This window comes from Beta vulgaris, chromosome 4 (assembly GCF_026745355.1).
Source record: "Beta vulgaris subsp. vulgaris cultivar EL10 chromosome 4, EL10.2, whole genome shotgun sequence".
In the NCBI taxonomy this organism is placed as follows: Eukaryota; Viridiplantae; Streptophyta; class Magnoliopsida; order Caryophyllales; family Amaranthaceae; genus Beta; species Beta vulgaris.
The window spans coordinates 57,063,562-57,083,985 of NC_079205.1; the positions used below are offsets into that span (position 1 = coordinate 57,063,562).

Below are 20,424 nucleotides of genomic sequence, written 5' to 3' on the forward strand. Positions count from 1 at the left end.
ATAACGGAAACAAATTCTTATGAAGATTCATGTTAGCCAACCACAAATCATTTAGGGACTAAGGCTTTGTTGTTGTATAGACCTCCTACAGAATATTTCCAGGCAAAAAAGCTAAATATTAAAGGCGAATCATTACAAAAGATCCTTCCTTCATCTGAGTGTGAAGCAGAATCTTCAAAGTTCAGAAAGAAAAAAGAAGAATATTGCTTACTTTGATCTTTCCATCTTGAGAGCCAGAAGCAAGCATCTCTGAATCTCTGCTAAAATCAGCACAGAGGACAGCTTCCTCATGCATCATAAATGTCTCCTGTTAACATAGAAACCAAGTGTATAAACACAGAATTCTGAGTCCAGCAACCAATAATGTACATTGACAATAAACTATTCGATCAGGTTCATTATAATTGCCTAGTTGACTTTCACGGAAGTGGGGTATTTGTGGGGGGGAAAAGATTAGGTTGCTATAATACAAATGCATTATGGAAGGGGTCAGATTTATCATGAAGGAAGCAAGACTAACAATACAGTTTATTAAACTAATTACCCAGCGGCCACAGCTGATGGATATTTCGACTGTTCAGTTTAAACAAATTGAAAGAGGAGAACATATGAGCCTTATACATTAAATTTGTTTAAACTCTTCCTCAACATTCAGAGCAATACGCCAATGAGCAGATCATGTCAAAGCTCAAATACTGAGGCAGTAATTGATACCTATGAGCACGACTAGAATACATCAACAATGCCAACGCCTTAAACTCAAAAGAAATGGTTGGCTGCATGAGCCAAGAAAATATTTTTGTGATCGTCCACAAAGACAGATTCCTCCATTTAGTGTTATACACTCCTGTAAACCCATATTCTTCATATCCTTTTTACCTCCAACCAAGTCATCTTTGGTCTACCTAAGCTTCATCTAGAATCCCAATATTAGATTAAAAGATCATACAGGTTATGAGGATACTGGAACTTTGGTAACAAAATTTTTGGTTATCCATAAAATCTGAAAACAGCTCCCTAGCAAATAGCTAAATAATTGGAAATATGTAACTTCTACATTGAAATAGCATATACTGGAAATGAGAATCCTCATAGCAACAATACCATGTAATTTACCACACCATCCGCTTTATAAACCACAAGTTGCGTCAATTGATTATAGGTTTTAAAGAAAATAACATAAAAGATGTTCAGGGGAGAATAGATTCAATAACAATTTAACCAAATGATGAGAAACTTACATCAGCCTGGTACTGCAGATCTTTCTTGAGTTTCCCACTAATGTGGTCCCATACCTGGTTCTCGTGGACGTTAGCATGTGATATCACAAGTAATAGCATATATAGACAAGGAAGATATACTTACTATCTTATACCTCAATAAAACCATCAACAGAGCAAGAAATAAGGAACTGCCCATCAGGTGAAAACCGAGCACATTCCGGATGACTTTTCTTCCCAAACTGCAAAATAGATATCAATGAAGCAAATGGTGAAGAAAAACCTTATACATTAAATTAATGAGATATAAATGATGGAGGATTTCTAAAGCATTCAATATATAAAAATATATAAATGATGGAGGATTTCTAAAGCATTCAATATATAAAAATAAAAACAGGTATGCATAATACTTCCACGAAGGTATAATAACCTTATATGTATGATAACCTTACATCTCATGGAAATTCATCCCATATCATTTTAGAAGCCAAACAGATAATCTTCAAAAGAAACTCTAATAGAATACAATAATAGCTAAGTGGCAAGTTGGCAACCTAATCAAAAACTTCCATAAAGAAATTCTTAGACTTTATTGCTCCATATCATATCATATCCAGTTCAATCCATTTGACACATAAAACACTATCAGTTAACTACTTTAACAACATTTTTTGTGCCACAAAAAATATGTGTTTTTCATTTAGACCTACAGACCCATACTGGGAAAGCACATGGGAGCCTAAAACTTACTCCCCAACTCAACTCAAGTAAAGCTGGAGGTTTGCAAGTTCCCTTAAAAAAAATCCAACCTTCAACAACTAAGCTAAACAGCATTAACTGGTTACTTATTAGAACTGTCTCCAGCAAAAATTGTCCAATCTGACAAATAAAATCACAGCTGTACTAAGCAACAGCATGTGAAAACATCATAGTCAAGCACATAGGTATTGTACAAGCATTTTCAAATTCAAGGAAAAAAACATGCGCAAGTTCATTAATTAGTATGCACAAATGGTTATTTGCATAGAGTAAGCCAATTCTACCTTGATAGTATGCATGAGTGTCGTAGGATACATATCCTCGACATCTTGTTTCATTGCAGCAGTACCACGGAATAAATCAAACTGAGTCCCGGGAGGAAGTAAACCTGACAGCCCAGAAAAGTTGTTAAATAAACATCTAGAAGGAACACAGTAACTTTAAAGGGAAGGAATAAAGGAAACATCAAATACAACATTTATATATAGTGGTGCTACACTGCTATCGGTGCTCTTAGCTTCTTACTACAATCAGAACAGTGACCAATGGCACACTAGGATTGCAGATTAGGTAGCAAAGGCGTCAATCAATGAGAAGATACAGGGAATACAACCTTCATTTTCCAACAGAGAAGCTCGTCACCAGAAAAAACAGATCCGAATCTTATGTTTGACACAATCTCAAAGTTCAAACAAACTTCTACAATAAAACATATCGGTTCAATCAAAGATAAGGTTCGGAAAATCCGTAACTTTGAAATAACAAAAGTGAATTCATGGAGTAAGTGACTAACCCATTTCAGTAGGTGAAATATATTTTTAGAAACACTAATGCAATCAAACTTCTAGCATCCTTCAAAATAGATGAATCTTTTCTCACTTTTCATTCTACCAAAACAGATGTAACGCCTTTTTGGCACAAGAGTCTGTCTATCTCTCTCCTCATCCGAAAGACAAATCATTTTCTCTTTATATCTCTCTTCTTCTTCCTTAACAAACATGCCAAAAGCAAGTGTTTCATTCACATTTGAAATGGGGTACTTTTCTATATGCACACACCAATCCCATAATGAACACTACAGAGAAGTATTTCAACAAGTGTCACCAATATCCCCCTTGCATCCAAAATAAACATCTAACATAATAATATTGATTTTCCCTTCCATCACTTAATGCAGAAGGCTGACTGACCTTGGTGTTGTTGCCACTTCAAAGCTTGCCCAATCAAAGCCATCAATCGTGACGGAGGCACAACATTAACTTCTGAAGAAAGAGCTGAAAAACCAAAGAGAAAAAAGAGAAAGGAAAAGAAATCACATGAGTCAAGTAATAGAAATTCCAAAGGCAGGCTTTGATAGATATTGCACTTGTGCAAACGTATAATTTACAGAAATTGGGGCAATAGTGGCCCTAGAGGCCTGGGCATACTATGACACCATAAGGCACATCTTTGTCAAGCAAGACACATTTCTAGTTTCTACTATTAATAAGACATTCAAAATCAAGTATTTAGGGAGAAAAAAAAAAGATTTGTAAAACATCACCGGCCTAGCAGTAGTAATGCATCATAATAGCTAGATAGATAAATAAAATTTAAAAAAAAAAACAAAAAAAAAAAATTCAAGATTTAATGCATATAGAGCATTTAAAAAGACAATGATCTAAACAAGAGTGCACAGTGGGCTTCTTATGTTGACGTGCATCAAGGTACTGTAGAGATGATAACTTCTAAGCCTTCTGAATCAGTCACAGATCTCTTCCTCTCACAACAAATCTACTGACAGCAATTAAGAGCAAAAGAGTAGGATCTATTACTTCAATCACCCATATGAAGATATTTTGTAAAGGTAAAATGGACAACGGGAGTATGAGAGCTTATGGGCAGCAAAATCCCAAGTAGCAACCAGAGTCTGAAAAGAATAGAGCACGGATGATGTGCTATCACAATCACATAAGTTGACCTCAATAATAAGTACACCTCCTGGAATAATCTTAAAATATACCAGTTCCATTTTATTCTTAAAGATTTCCTTACCCAACAAGTATGCATTTTGATTTTCAATTTCCATAAGATTATTCAAAGTACAGAACACAGGAGCTCGTCTTATCACAACTTAGGTTCGCCTCAATACAATCAATCGCACGATCCTCAGAAAAACTGCATACTTATTCCATTGTGTCGTAACTTTCCACGAAAGTACACACAAGGTCCCAAACATCATTCATTTCATTATTGTGATTCTCATATGAGGTTTTACATTTAGGTAGTGTACTGCTCATATAACTTCGATACTATTTAGAGGGAAAAAAATCCATAAAAGCTCAGATAAATTCAAATAAGTTCTGATAAGGTCCAACAAGTTCATTCCATAAATTCCAATATATTGCAATAAGTTCATACAAGTTCAAAACTCACATTGAGTTGAATAACTACACCTTTGATGAGTAGCAAACTAATAAGAGGATAACTTTAGGAAAAAGAATTAGAAGGCAAAGTATGAACTCCCTCTGTCCCCTTCTTTAAGTTGCTATTTTTTTTTGAAAATATTGAACATACTTTCTGGTAAGTGGCTGCTCTCTCTCTCTCTCTCCAAAATCATATCACATAGGTACAGACAGAGATAAAAAACTAATACTTACAATTGAAGTCCAAATAGATGTTCTATTAGGATTTAGGAGGGTAATTACATCATCCAAACAGATCAAGCAAAAAATATATCATGAATTCTATCAATAGTTTATCATCTATTCACAATTTGCTTATTCAAATAAACTGGAATAAAAGTAGTAACAATTGTTATGATTATACAACCAAGCAGTTATGATATTATGAGGCTTTAAGTATCCAACCAGAGACCACCATTACTATTCTTCCTCAAAAAGTTTTTTGAGTATGAGGCACAAAGCTGCAGGTATAAACATTCAATTGACTTATTCACATCCACTTAAAAAAATAAGAGACACAAGATCAATCAAGCATCCTTTACAGCTATTGGCAACTAAATTTCATGACAAAGTTACTAATTAGACAAATGCCAAGGAAAGAGAGAAGATGAAAAAACACCTTGTGCAATCTGTGCACGTCACCTATCTTTGGTTGAATCTTGATAAGCCTGTCAAAAGAAGCCACTGATAAGGTAAATACAGTTCCATGAACTCTGATTGAAACTTTTGCGTTTCAAGAGACAATGTGTACAGAACATTAATATTGCAACTACTTCCTCCGTTTCATAATACTCGCCACACTTTTCATTGTGGGAAGTTTCACATTACTTGCTACACTTCCTTTTTGGGCAATAAACTCTCTCTATTTCTCACCTCTCACATGGATCCCTTTCCTTTTTACTATCTACCTCTCTCTTCTCCGAAAATTGCCAAGGAGTCCGTGAATTGAAGTGTAGCGAGTAATATGAAACGGGGACGTAGTAAAAATTTATGAAAGTTAGCACCTTCGATACATGAACCTATAATCACACACACACAAACACAAACACACACACACGAACACACACACGCGCACACGCACACGCACACACGCGCGCACACACACACACACACAAAATACATATAAAAAGATGTTCTCCGATACATATACCTAAAGTTCCATTACAAACACACCCCACACGCACACCCCAACACACACCCCACACACACACCCCAACACACACCCCACACACACATAGTACATATAAAAAGATATCCTACAATACATAGACCTAAAATTCCATTATGTTCGTAAACGAAGACTAAAATCCTGATGTAGCTTCTGTTCTACACCAAGATATATACCATAGGTCTCTCCAAAAAATTTAATGCGCGCTAACCATCCTGAAAGTGAAAGCCTAAGTATCTCCAAAGAGACCCTTTTGGATTACCTTCAAAAAATGATGCCCAGATAGAAGCTGAAAACCTCCACCTCACTTAGCAAGTAAGGCAAAGGCTAAGGCAAAGGCACAAAGGAAAGGAGATTCTAAATTAACAGCAAAGATGACTTCAAACAATTCTAAATCTCAAAATCACCTCAAATGCTTACAAGGGATTGGGATCACTCTTAAAACTAATGAAGGTCATCAAAGGCGAACGAGATAGAATGAAGTGTTAACTACAAACATATGTCTGTCACTCAGACCCCGAAAAATACAACGCAATTACTAGCTCGGTAGTCGGGTAGCTCCCTTCAGCGAAGTCATGAGTTTTCAAAGTTCTATTGCCCTATCAATAAGACAAAAGATGGTCACCAAGCCTAGTAAACCATCCCTCCACCGCCCATATAATTAATTATGAAAACATGCCACCAAGGAACCACCTCCACATGATCAAAACCTCACTGCTCCATCATCTTAATTGTCCCACTTGCTTTACCATAACCTTTCCTTCGGAATATATAGAATCATAAGCCACCTTGTTGGCCAAAGGAACCATGTTTCAATCAATTTCCCTCCACAAAGCACTATCAAAAACAACCTAGGTCAAGATTATAATCACAGCATTGAGATTTGAGGAAGTTGGTAGGCTTGAAGTATCCATATTTGATAAACTACTCTCATATAGAGTAGTCGGGTATAGTATTTTGGTTTAACTTGCTAGTTGCTACCAAATACACTCATTTTACATTAGAATCTTTTTAATATTTATCAATCCTTAAATTTCTCACCAAAAAGTCCTCGAGAATAAGTTTTAGAAATACTGGACAGATTACAAAATTAATTGCCAATTCCTCAAAAAGGACCATTATCATTTCATTCAATACCTTGGGAAAGATCTTATGACTACAACTTGCCTCCTAACCAACTTCCATTCATCTTCTTATTTATAAACTTCTAGTATTAAGTCAAAATCTCCAAAATTTACCAAAAGAATGACTTTTCTATTACAACACCTCAACTAACAGCCTATTGCTTCTAGACCATCATTTTGTACACAATGATCCTTGCGACATAATATTTCTTCATAAAACACTAACATCATCCAAGACCTTTTTTCAATAACTAAATGATCTCAAAACTTCTTTGCAAACTTCCAATTCCTCAAAATAATCCTAAAGGCTAAAGCTATGGACAAATGGTTGACAGCTTTGTTGCCACAACTCCACAAATAGACACAAAATAAAAAAAAAAAAAAAAATAGTGATTCCCGTTTTATCCAATTGAAAAGCACCCAATTGGCACTTAATGAGGTGAAACTTTGAACCATTGGAAAGAAGTCCAACTACCTTATTGTGTACATCGTGCATCATATTAACAACCACTGCTTAGTAGCTAAGTTAACTATGCAACACGAAATGGTGTATAGACAATGCCACGCTCATAAACACACAAATGAAAACCTTCATACTACTTGGAAGACTCTGCTTTAGTTACCAAAACAGGATATCCACCAACATTCACTAAGTTCATAGTTCACAAACCATAGCTCAACAACATAGATGATGCACATCATAGTTATTCTGCAATGAGAATCCAGTTAAAAATCTCAAGTAACAAGCGAAAACATCAAGAATAACAAACATGTCATTGACAGGCAACTCAAGGCTATGTGTCCATTTTGCATCTTCGATAGCTCGAAATAAATATGAATTGAGTTCACTACAAATAGATCTCGCCACAAACTGCCCATCTTGCATCTTCTATAGCTTGAAAATTTATGAACAGTGTTCGTCAAAAATAGAGCTCACTCGCAAGCTACCTGTCTTGCATCAACTATAGCTTAAAAAACTTATGAATGGAGTTTGCTATACATAGATCCCGCATGCCGCAAGGTATACAACCAGTTGCAAAACCATAAAAATTTCAATAGTGACTGAAAACATCAATCTACAATCAAGAAGCATAGTAAATTCCCTCAATCATCTAGCCGTCAGATGAAATAAGATCCTAGTAATATGTTTATAATTTTATGAAACAATAGAAACTATAATAGTTCCAACAAGGCAACAGATCAGCAACACATCATTAGCTTCATCTAATAGGATCAAAGCTATAACTTAAAGCCATACACAGAATTCAACTCACTGAATGTCAAGACTCCAAACCCTCATTGAATGAACATCTACAAGAGTTCAATTCTCCACACTACTTACCCCATCCCCTCCCCTTTTGTCACTAGCAAGTTGCCAACTTTTATGCTTCGCAAAATTCATTGCACCTCCCACTCCACTCCTTCCCCCCCCCCCTCACACAAAGATATGAATCCTTTCTAAAGAGTAAAAAATGAATCAACAAATAAAACCAACATAAATCCGAAACTACTGTCTTTTCACATATTTCCAACAGTCCATATGCAATCCAATATACAACAGAAAAAGGCAACAGAACATGAATAAACAAAAGTAAAACAAGGAACCTCATGAGGATCAAAATAGGTCCGAACGAGAAGATGCTCCAGCCGCAGGTACCTCTCCGGCTGCTCTTGTTTCATCACACCCATTACTTGGGTCTGTCTCAAAATTGCTCGTGCCGTATCCAATTCTCGCAGCTCAATCATTTCTAAAACAATCTAGCAAACACCCACCAAAATTCTATCACAAACAATCCCAACAATTGATCAAAAAATCTCCACAAAATCATATCTTGAAACAGAAAAAAAAAATTGTATAATTAAGAGTACCACACCTGCTCATATAAATCTTCCAATTTCTTCCTAGGAAGCTTAAGTTGAGAAACTTGTGGCAAAACTGCATCCCACCTCCCACTATTAATATCAGCAATGAAAGTTTCAAGACTATCCACTGTATTCAATGACACTTGACATTCGTTTTGTAGTGTCTGAAACGTTTGATTCAGCGAATTCTCTTTGCAAAATTGTAGCACTATCTTAATCACGCTGCAATTAATACGAATTTCAAGATAAGATAATGAATTTTGTAAATAATTAAATGACATAAATCAATTAACGCACATTGTTCTATAATACTGGAAAATTTGAGAAGAATCATGTTATATTATAAGGAAAAAAGAAGAATAAAAAGATGGAGAGGCTTACTCTCGAGCTTCAATTTCAAGAGTAGACATTGTTGTTGAAACTCCAAAAACTTGGAGAAAATTTAAGAATGAAAAGAGAGATTTTAAGTTAGGGTTTTGCAGTGATTTTTTGTTCAACTTCTTTCCGAGATTTTCTGGAGAAGAACAAAGAGATGATACAAATGGTATATTGGGCCTATGCAATAGCCCAAACGAATAGTGATTAAAAAAAATAGTAATAAATAGAGAACCGACTTCATTAAAAGTATCAGTGTTTAGAAATAGTTGCATTATTGAATATTGACATAGGATTTACTATTTATTTCTTATACTTTTATTATCTTTGGTGATTTATATTTTTGGAGAGACATAGATATTGTTAAGCTCATCTCAATATATATTATTTTAATCTATACCTTTTATAACTTTTACTTAGTGACAACAAAGATATGAATTTTTGAAATCATGTATCGGCAAGCGTGAAACATAACATGGTGCATATATTTTAAACGGGGAAGTATTTGATAAATATAATTGTAAGAGTATTATCGTAAATTTTGAAATTATTGATGGTATAGATTGATTTTTTTTAAACTCGATTGTATTAAGAGAAAAATCTAATTGATTAATAAATAAACAATGTTTATAATGTTGCAAAAAAACAAGAGTAACAATTAGTTTATCCATTTTGTAAGATGAGTTATGGGGTAAATTAGGTAGGTATGTATAATGTAAATACCTAAGTGCCACAAAAATATATTATATTTTATACACACTGGGACAAATATGATTTTTGGACGTAGGATCTACCATGAGTGATGGAACGGTGATGGAAAAATATAAGATGAGGATGAGTAGATCATCATTTGTATCCGACTCTTGTAATAAGTATTATGATAAACCTATAAAGTTCTTTTTGCTATGAAATAAGACCAATTTAGATAATTGTCCAAAACATAGAGTTATTACCATGATAATCTTCCTTTTGTTCTAACTCATCATAAACTTGGTGTTTGGTGATTGATGTGTGGATAAACTTGGTGTTTGGTGATTGATGTGTGGATAAACTTGGTATTGTTGAATGAAATTGAAGATTAGGTGATTTGTTACTGGAATTGCATGTTGGAGAGCCGATTTTGTGATGAATGTTTTGGCCAATTAAGGGAAAGCAAAAGTGGATGGTGTGGCTGGGCATACAAATCTCTACTCCATACAACGGTTCACAAATGCCTAGATCTAGACAGCAGCTAGTTCCCACAGGGACCGCTACTCCAAGTGGCGATTTAGGCTCAGAAACCACTACTCAGTATAGCAGTTTACCATAGTTCATTGCTACTAGGTATCAGGGCCGTCTTAAACATTTTGGGGGCCCTGTTCAATCTTTAAAATGAGGCCTAATACAAAAATGGATGTATTTTTGTGCCATTACACTAGAAGATGTTGCGGTTCTGGGTGGTTACTCTGTTTTGGGCGACTCTGTTTTGGGAGCACGAGGCGTTTCTGTCGTTGTGGCTTTCGAGGTTTGTGTTGCCTACTTTCCCTTTTAATGTGATTGTTAAGAGGTTTTTTAAGATTGCTCTTTGTTTGGCTAGAGGTGTTGAAATTGCTCTTGCTCCTGTTGTTTTGGCTAGTATATAGCTTTATACCGAATTTAACCATCCGCGAAGATCAACCTCTGCTGGTCTGGTGGAAAAAAGGGGATATTGAAGCAATCGGGGCAAGGTTTGTATGTCCGTGCACCCTACGTTTTGAAAGTTATTTTGTTTTCGAGAGGAGTAATAATGCCTCCTCCTAAACTCCATAAAAGTAAAAAGTTCTTTCCACGTAATTGACGGGACTTCTGCTGGTAACGTCGTGTTGAAGTATTGTACCAAGTCTTGCCAAAACTGTGGCATGTAATACCTCCGCCAGCCCATGTTACGCCATCTAATCCATCTATCATTGAAGCGAGCTTCATACGCTATTTGATCAACGTATGGGTGGTACTGTCAAATTGTCCGACAAAGATTTCCAATCCAATACAAGAAATTTCCATCAATAGTTAAATATATTTATTTACTTTCACACAAAGCAAGAGCTCAATATACAGATCAATGCATGCTGATGAGGTCAAAAGAAATCAGCATACACTAGAGCCCCTCCATTTCCATTCTGCCTACATTTGCTATCCAAACTCCTACAATTTCTATTTTCATATACCATGAGCCCACAGAATATTAGACGACAAAGAGTAGCACCAGAGTGGCACCCACAGCAAAAGTAGTGGATGGTATCACCGCAGATCATTTGCTTAAGGGGTACTAGGGAAGCTGCATCTAAAGGGTGGTCATAAATTTAGCAAGTCATCTTGAGTTAGCTCAAAAATCAGAATGCTGCCTCATTTACCCATCAACCATCTAGGTCCCAGCTTTCTAACAACAATGGATCTCATATGACATATTTGTCTTAGTCCAATTTAGCTGCCATTTCATCCAACATTATGTTTCGGATGAAAGTCATACATAATCAGCTTTCCAATTTCATGTCTTATCTTATCTCTATATCCAGTCCCAACATACATATTGAATTAAAGAGTTTTGATTCGGGTAGTCGTGGTTGACATCTCTCCTCTCTTCAAACGATAGAGATAATTTATAAGGAACACGATATCAATATATGGAGTACTAAAGATTGATATCCATTTATAACAAAGATATTGCCAAGCAAAGCATGGTATCAAGAAAATTAAAAAGAAGCTCATAAAATCTCAAACAACTAAGAAAACAAGATGCATTCATCTAACAAACATGGACAATTTATTGTCTCTGCCAAAAGTCATATCATGTTGCCACAAAGTAATTTACCGACTATAAGAAGCTAGGTCATGTTTAGTTTCAAGACACTCATCTCTTGAAATTCCTAGCTCATATAGTTGATACTATACTCCACATAAGCCTGTGAAGCAAATTTGACTTAAGAATTGAACTAGTATAAGAGATAAACCTGTTGTCCGACACTCATGAGACGGTCGAACCAGCACATGCTCTAAGCTGCTGTTCTTCTAGTATACCGGAACTTTAGTCTACATTACATTAGCCCAACAACTTTCACTCCATCAATCAAAATTGATCAAACCCCGATAAGAAACCTTAATGCATATTTGATATTAACGGAAAGATTTCTGTGCATTTTGCATCCCTCCCTTTCCCTTCCTCCCCTTTCCCTCCCTTTCCCTCCCTTTCCCTCTATCCAAACAGAGATTGTTGCTATCTTCGAAAATTTGATTTCCAGAAATTTTAATGTTGATTTTGAAAATCAATTTCAGAAAATATGTAACTAAAACAACAACTGCTCAACAACTATGACAACAACAACAATCTCATAAAAAATTTCAAAAACAAATATAATTCAAAGATGGCTTACCCTAGCATCATCAAATAAACGGCTATCTCCAAAATTTGGCGACGATGACATTACGGAAGAAACCGTTGTATTATTTTGTTCTTCCTCGACCCCCCCCCCTTTTTTTACATGAACAAAATTTTACCAATCTTTATATGATTTCATTTCACTGATTATCATACTCAAACAGCTAATCATATGTCTTCTTTTAAATATGTACAACTAAAGAATCTTATAGCGGGGGGGGGGCGGGTGGCGGCGGGCGGGGCGGGGGGTGGGGTGACGTGAGCAGAGGGGGGGTAGAAGGTTCCATCATCGTCTTCACACAGTACTAGTTGATCAGAAGAGATCCTCGAGCACCTATCCTCGACGTTTGCCTAAGTCTTATTCTCCAACGTTACCCTCAATCGCCTTTATGGGGACATCGGGCTCGTTCGAACCCCCAATGCAGATCTTTGTCAAGACCCTCACCGGGAAGACGATTACTCTTGAGATTGAAAGCTCTGACACCATTGACAATGTCAAGACCAAAGTCCAAGATAAGGAAGGCATTCCACCAGACCAGCAGAGGTTGGTGAGGTGAGTAGCCTGGGCATTGAAGCCGTCTCTAGGAGGAGTCGCGTTCCGAGGGTGGTGAGGTGAGTACCCTCAATCGCCTTTAAATATGTACAACTAATTAATCATAGGGGGGAGTCGCGTTCCGAGGGTGGTGAGGTGAGTAGCCTGGGCATTGAAGCCGTCTCTAGGAGGAGTTATGGTGACCGGAAGAAAGTCATCAATGTGACAGTCAAAGCGTGATCCTTGGCAATGCTCCTTGAGTTGTATTCTCTGAAATTTGGCAGGACAAATGCGGCAGATGTTATTGGTGGAGTAAGGGCAAGTATCCCAGGTGAATTCGTCCCAGTGATTGTAAAGCCTTGACGCTCCTTGCCAAGTTGTGAAATTCACAAACGCATACCCTTTATTAAGGTTTATCCTTGCCAAGTTGTGAAATTAAGTGGCCTTAAACAAGTTTATTAACCGTCATTATAAAACCCATCTTCAACCCTTTTCTTCCTTTCCTTGTTCTCCCTTCTTCTTTCTTCTTTCTATCTCCTCCTTTCGTTTTTCTCTCCTCTACCTATCCTCCATTGATTTGATTTGAAGATGTTGATGATGGAGAATAACAATTTTATCAACAACAGGTACTCGAAAAACGTGCGTGTAGGTTGCATCGGTTGGAATTTGGAGGTGAAAAAGGTCTTCCATCGCCCGTAACGATATCCCAGACCACGTGTGCAAATTTCGGACCCAACGGTGACGGGTCCCGAAACGACCCCCGGGACGGCCCGGGTTTCTCGGGCTTCGGCAGGTCCCGGGGTGCCGGGCCGGAATGGGCTGAAAACAGTTCGGGGTGGTTTATTGGGTCACAAAAGTTGCCTATGCAAGTAGAAACGGTAAGCCTCGGCCATTCGGGGTGGCGAAAGGCCCATATGACCCGTTTTACGGGTTCTAAAAAACGTGCGTGTAGGGTGCATCGGTTGGAATTGACTTGTAAATTAATAAACTCAGAAGACGATGACTACACCGATGATGAACTAGATTTGCCTCGGCATTATCACAATAAACCCCCAACCCCCTGTTCCCCTACTTCTGAAACCCCCCAACCCCGATCTCTCTATGTCTCTATATCTTTAGTGTAAGAAAAGAAAAAAAAAAGAATAAGAAAAAGAAAATACTATTAATTATTAATTTTTTTTTTTGGGCACAAGTTGTTTGGGTAAATTGCACTTTATCTCGTTGGCATTCATAAAAAAAATTTAATTGTTCAAGGAAATTAAAGAGTGTATAATTAAATATTTGAGGTGATTAAAGTGTGGTTTGATTTGTTTTTGTTGCGGCTAAGCTTACACCAAAAAAACTTCTATTTTTGGTGCAGTGTGATGAGATATCGAAGACTGGAAGGACTACAATATTGGTGGACTTTCAGGTTCCGTACAAAATGTTCTTTGTTACTTTCTCTCTGGTATTGTTCTCGAGCGAGATAGTCTGATCGTCACATATAGTGAATTTTAGCTTGATAGCTCGATTTACAAGTCTAACTCATTTGGACATTCTTGCATCTTTCGTTAATTTAATTGAATATAAATATGAGCAAATTTCAAATAATGCCGAATACTTAGGCCCTGTTCTTTTGAACTTAAAACCAGCTCACTGCAGCGCAGCGCAACGCAGAACTTATTATCAGCTCTCATGAATCGAATCACTTTTTCGAGAAATTCAACAACATTTCATGCATTAACAAAATAGCCCAATTTGCCTTTCAAAAAAAAAAGTAAAAAAAAAAAAGCTCAATTTAACCAAAAATACCTCCGGTGAGCAATAGCAGCTGTCTTCCCTACTTGTATTTCTTTTCCGCTTCTTCCCAGTCTCTTCTTCGCCTCTCAATAAATTAGTAGCCGATACTTCGCCTCTCAATAAATTAGAAGCCGATTTCAATAGATGTAGTGCCATACTTAAATAAAATTGCAGATTGATTGATTGATTGATTTCGTCGAAAAATTGCATAAACAGTGACCTACGCCGCCGCTAGGAAAAATGCAGAAGAGAAATTAATGGATTGAGTGTTGAGCAGAAGAAGTTTGAATTTCGGAACAAAGACTCAGCTTTTATTTATCGTTCATTGCTCCATTTAATAACTAACCAACTTAACCCAATCTTTTTTTTTTCTTTTTCTTTATTTTAAAAATTAACAATAACCCAATCTTTTTTTCTTTTTCTTTTTCTTTATTTTAAAAAGGAAAATGATATATACAGCCCTAAGAGCTGTATATAAAGTGCTTAAAAAGAAAATTTTAGAAAAATTATAACATTAATTACATTGATCTTTGTGTAAATTTGTTTTGAATTCTTAAATCTATACTATTTTAAGCAGTGTATTTAATGCTTATATAACAGCCCTAAGGGCTGTATATATCATTACCTTTTTAAATATTAACAAAAACCACGTAAACCATAAAAAAATTTTTTAGGGGTCTGTTCACTTCAGCTTAATATCAATTTAGCTTTAATCAGTTAAATAGTGTATACTAACTTAACCCTTTTTTCTTTTTCTTTTTTTTTTTAAAAAAAATAAACAAAAACCATGTAAATCATAAAGATTTTTTAGGGTCTGTTCACTTCAGCTTAATATCAGTTTAGCTTAGATTCATCTCAATGCATAGATTATTAATACTTCCTCTGTTTCAAAATATATGCAACAAATTGGATGGCACAAAATCCTAGGCAATTTTTCTTAGGGGATAATTAAGAAAGTAAGGGCATTGGATTAACTTAACTTAACACCACCGAGCACTGCCATCATCTACCACCTCCACCGCCAGCTACTTCAGCCGCCACTACCTAGCGCCGCCATGTACTACAAGTCTGCAACCACCACCAACTGTAACCGCCACTACCTAGCGCCGCCATGCACTGCAAGTCTGCAACCACCACCAATTGTAACCGCCATTACCTAGCGCCGCCATGTACTGCAAGTCTGCAACTACCACCAATTGTAACCGCCACTACCACCAAAACCACCCCAAAACTGAAATCCATCACAAAAATCGAAACCCAACACCACCAAATAAATAGAAACCCACCACCACCACCACAACCAAAATCGAAATCCACCACCACCAACACAGCCAGATAAATCAACCAAATAACCCAAAAATACTAATCACCACAACGACTAAGATCGATGAGAGAGAAAGATCAAAGAAGGTAGATCAAGAAGAGGGTTTCAAAAGGATGACTGATTCTATATGTTACCTTTCCATAGAAAATTGTGTTTTCAAGGGGGTAACTTCCGACCAAACAAAGACCTGAGATAAAGATTCAAAAGATATCATAATATTAAGCGCCCCACTTTGCTCCGGGGTTCGGAATGACGAGTTGGAGTCGAATTAGTTTCTGATTGTTTTTGCTCTTGTTTAGCTTAGTCAACTAGATTAGACCTATGGCTACTCGTAAATTATGGACTTATGGCTTACTTTGTATTACATTTCTGTTGAAATGTATTGCTAGATTACAGAAAGAGCAACAAAGAATGAGTTCTGGGTTTTAGCAACTGCACACCATCTTCATGAGGAGTCGAGGACTGATTTCATCTAGAAGGAGGACTGATTATATTTTTTTATACATGAACAAAATTTTCCAATCTTTATATGATTTCATTTCACTGATTATCATACTCAAACAACTAATCATGTGTCTTCTTTTAAACCAAGCAACAGAGGTTGATCTTCGCGGATGGTTAAATTCGGTATAAAGCTATATACTAGCCAAAACAACAGGAGCAAGAGCAATTTCAACACCTCTAGCCAAACAAAGAGCAATCTTAAAAAACCTCTTAACAATCACATTAAAAGGGAAAGTAGGCAACACAAACCTCGAAAGCCACAACGACAGAAACGCCTCGTGCTCCCAAAACAGAGTCGCCCAAAACAGAGTAACCACCCAGAACCGCAACATCTTCGAGAGGGTAATACAATTATTCGCGAGGCTGGTAAATGGATTATCCATTAGTTTAAGTGGGAAAAAGAGGAACTGATGCATTAACTTCAACTGTATTGGAACAATAAATAAATATGTCTCCAGGTTTACCATTGTCTTTTCGTAGTTTCTCCAAATCAGCAATTTTTGTACTCCGTATTTTATTTTATTCAATCAAATAAAATACAAATTAAAATAGGATTCTGCTGCAACGCAAAAAAAAATAGAAAATTGAAATTAAGTTATAATCACTTTTTAAGATTTGAACAATCACTTTTTAGGGAAATAATCACATTTACAAGTAAAAAATCAAACGTATTATATTTTATCTTTTGTTAAAACAACCAAACTTTAGGAAATAAGCCATTAGGATAAAAAGATTAAGAAATCTAACATATTATAAATCTAACGTATTATTATTAAAAGATTAGGAAATCTTTACATTACATATTAAAGTATTATTAAGGAAATCTTACGTATAAAAAAGATTACATATAAAGAATTCTACAATTTCACTCAAATTTGCCAGAATTGAAGCATTAATTTCCTTTTCAGAATTGATTCGTTGGTTGAATCATTGAATACATTCGATTCTTCAATTGAAGTTTGGTATTTGCACATACATTCTTGATTGGTTTGAGATGGGTTTTGTTGGATATACGAGTACGAAATAATTGGAATCCGATCCAAAAAGAAGCTCAATTAGCCCAGCCTAACAAATTCATGACATTTAAACCAACGACATCATAAAGCCTTCTAAGGTCTAGGATTAGATTCCAATTTATATAAACCTTATATCAAACAATTCAAAAGGCAATATGAATATTGTATCATATTCATGAAAGCAATATCATGAAATTTAATCTAAACATTAGATTCCAATTCATATCCATAATCAAATCCTATGACTACAAATACATAAACTAATCCATAAATTAAAATCATTCCCTATCCATAATAAGCAACTCCCATCATCTTGAGCAAACCACCACCACCGACAACCACCACCACTATGATCTTCAAAGAAAGAAAGAAAAGCAAGAAAATTATTCAAATACAACAATTAGGGTTCAATATTCAATAAATCTAAGCATGAAAGAGATGGTAACAGAATGAAACTGAAGAGTGAAAGCATTAAAGGAACTCAGAAAACGTTGCAATATTTAAACGACTTCGGATTCTTTCAACTTCCTTTGAATTCAAACGAAAATTAAGACGATTAAGAAATCATTTGTTAGATAAATTTTAGCAATGACTGTTCTTTAGATTATGAAGGATGATTTAAATCTGCGTGTCTTCCTATGACTACAAATACATAAACTAATCCATAAATTAAAATCATTCCCTATCCATAATAAGCAACTCCCATCATCTTGAGCAACCACCACCACCGGCAACCACCACCACTATGATCTTCAAAGAAAGAAAGAAAAAGCAAGAAAATTATTCAAATACAACAATTAGGGTTCAATATTCAATAAATCTAAGCATGAAAGAGATGGTAACAGAATGAAACTGAAGAGTGAAAGCATTAAAGGAACTCAGAAAACGTTGCAATATTTAAACGACTTCGGATTCTTTCAACTTCCTTTGAATTCAAACGAAAATTAAGACGGTTAAGAAATCATTTGTTAGATAAATTTTAGCAATGACTGTTCTTTAGATTATGAAGGATGATTTAAATCTGCGTGTCTTCCTATGACTACAAATACATAAACTAATCCATAAATTAAAATCATTCCCTATCCATAATAAGCAACTCCCATCATCTTGAGCAACCACCACCACCGGCAACCACCACCACTATGATCTTCAAAGAAAGAAAGAAAAGCAAGAAAATTATTCAAATACAACAATTAGGGTTCAATATTCAATAAATCTAAGCATGAAAGAGATGGTAACAGAATGAAACTGAAGAGTGAAAGCATTAAAGGAACTCAGAAAACGTTGCAATATTTAAACGACTTCGGATTCTTTCAACTTCCTTTGAATTCAAACGAAAATTAAGACGATTAAAGAAAACATAAAGAGTATTAGTATAATACCTGGCGGCTAACAGGCTGAGCAACGGCGAGGCGAACGATGAGACGAACGTCGAGTAGGAGGAGTCGAGCAGCGGAGCAGAACAACCAGAACAGAGTGATACACTAATATGACATTTTATACGAAAATTAAAAAATAATTAAAAAAATCAGCATAAACAACAAAAATAATATCCATGGGATTTCATTTAAGAGGATTTGATAAACTACTTATGTTAATAAGATGCATCTTCCATTTAGGGAGCTCATATGCTAAGATACTCCGTAGTTAAGCGTGCTTAGCGTGCTTATCTTGGTTTCGAAAGCCGAGCTTGCTTCCAATGTTGGAAACATGCATTTTGCTTTTCATGTTAGATTTTTTTTTTTTCGTTTTTTCATTTATTAATTTTATTTTGCAATTCAACAATTATAGATTAATGAATGTATGATATTAGACTTGGAGTTTTCAGTGGCGGACATAGGTGTTGTCCACCTGTGTCACGTGACACAACACAACTTTTATAAAAAAAAAAAGTAATTGTTAAAAAACGCAAAAGAAACAAAAGCCTGATATCACCAAAAGCATTAACTGAATAACGACATGTATGAAAATACGGGTCTGGGTCTGGATCTAGCTGGACCCGACCCAGATCCGACCCATGACCATCTCTACCTAAGGATATAAAAAATTTGATTTTTTACCCCATCGAAATGGGGTGGGTCCTGGACCCATGACCATCTCTAGATAGATCACTGACCACACAGTCCACATCCCAATCCGTACCTTTTTCCTTTACTCCTAGTCCCTGTATAAGAAAATCCATTGAATCTTTGAAGATGCTCAATCCTTTTTCCATCGATTTGATTCCAAACAACATTTTTTTTTATTTAATTGAAATAAGTCTAATTCTTTCTTCTCTCTTCATGGTCGCATCTCGATATCTGAAACATGCAGACCAAATAGTTTTTTTGCGTGTTTCAAGTGCACTAATTAAAGTGCTTAAAAAGATAAATTTTAGAAAAATTATAACATGCAGACCAAATAGTTTTTTTGCGTGTTTCAAGTGCACTAATTCTAGCATTTCCTCAAACACGTTGAAGATGTCATATGGATGCAATGAAAATAAGTATAGATGCAATGACATATTGTCATGTATTCAAATATATTTTGCCACAATATGCTCAAATATTCTTATGGTTATGTTCAATCATGCTTGTGGACTGTTTATAATTATTGCTTGAGTACATTTGAGCATGTTGGAACTTATTTGAATTAGTTTTTTTGGGACAAAATTTCCTCCTTTTCTGGGAGGAGAAGTATTAAAGGAAATACCGGGAGTGAATGTATGTATACTATAGGCTTTGATGTGCGTGTTCTGACTGCTTGTCACTACTGGGGTGATTTTCCTCGTTAAAGTTTGTTTTCATATGGTGATTAGTTGTTTAGCGTATATGTCATTCGTTCACAACAATAATATCGTTCAAATATGGCTAATTTTATTTATTTTTTATTAATGAATTACCAGGATCTTTTGTTCTTTCTTTCTTGATTTACAGTATAAAA

At 35.7% G+C, this 20,424-nt stretch overlaps 1 protein-coding gene across 1 annotated transcript; it reads right to left on the reverse strand.

Annotated features, from left to right (window-relative positions):
• Positions 1 to 9,133, reverse strand: LOC104890560 (suppressor of mec-8 and unc-52 protein homolog 1). The gene is given in 10 exon segments (XM_048643388.2): positions 1 to 85; positions 212 to 307; positions 1,242 to 1,295; positions 1,376 to 1,462; positions 2,267 to 2,370; positions 3,173 to 3,256; positions 5,046 to 5,094; positions 8,324 to 8,476; positions 8,593 to 8,803; positions 8,963 to 9,133. Coding segments are annotated over 10 exon segments (894 nt in total). The 5' UTR covers positions 8,992 to 9,133; the 3' UTR covers positions 1 to 58.
• Between the last annotated feature and the right edge of the window lie 11,291 nt (positions 9,134 to 20,424).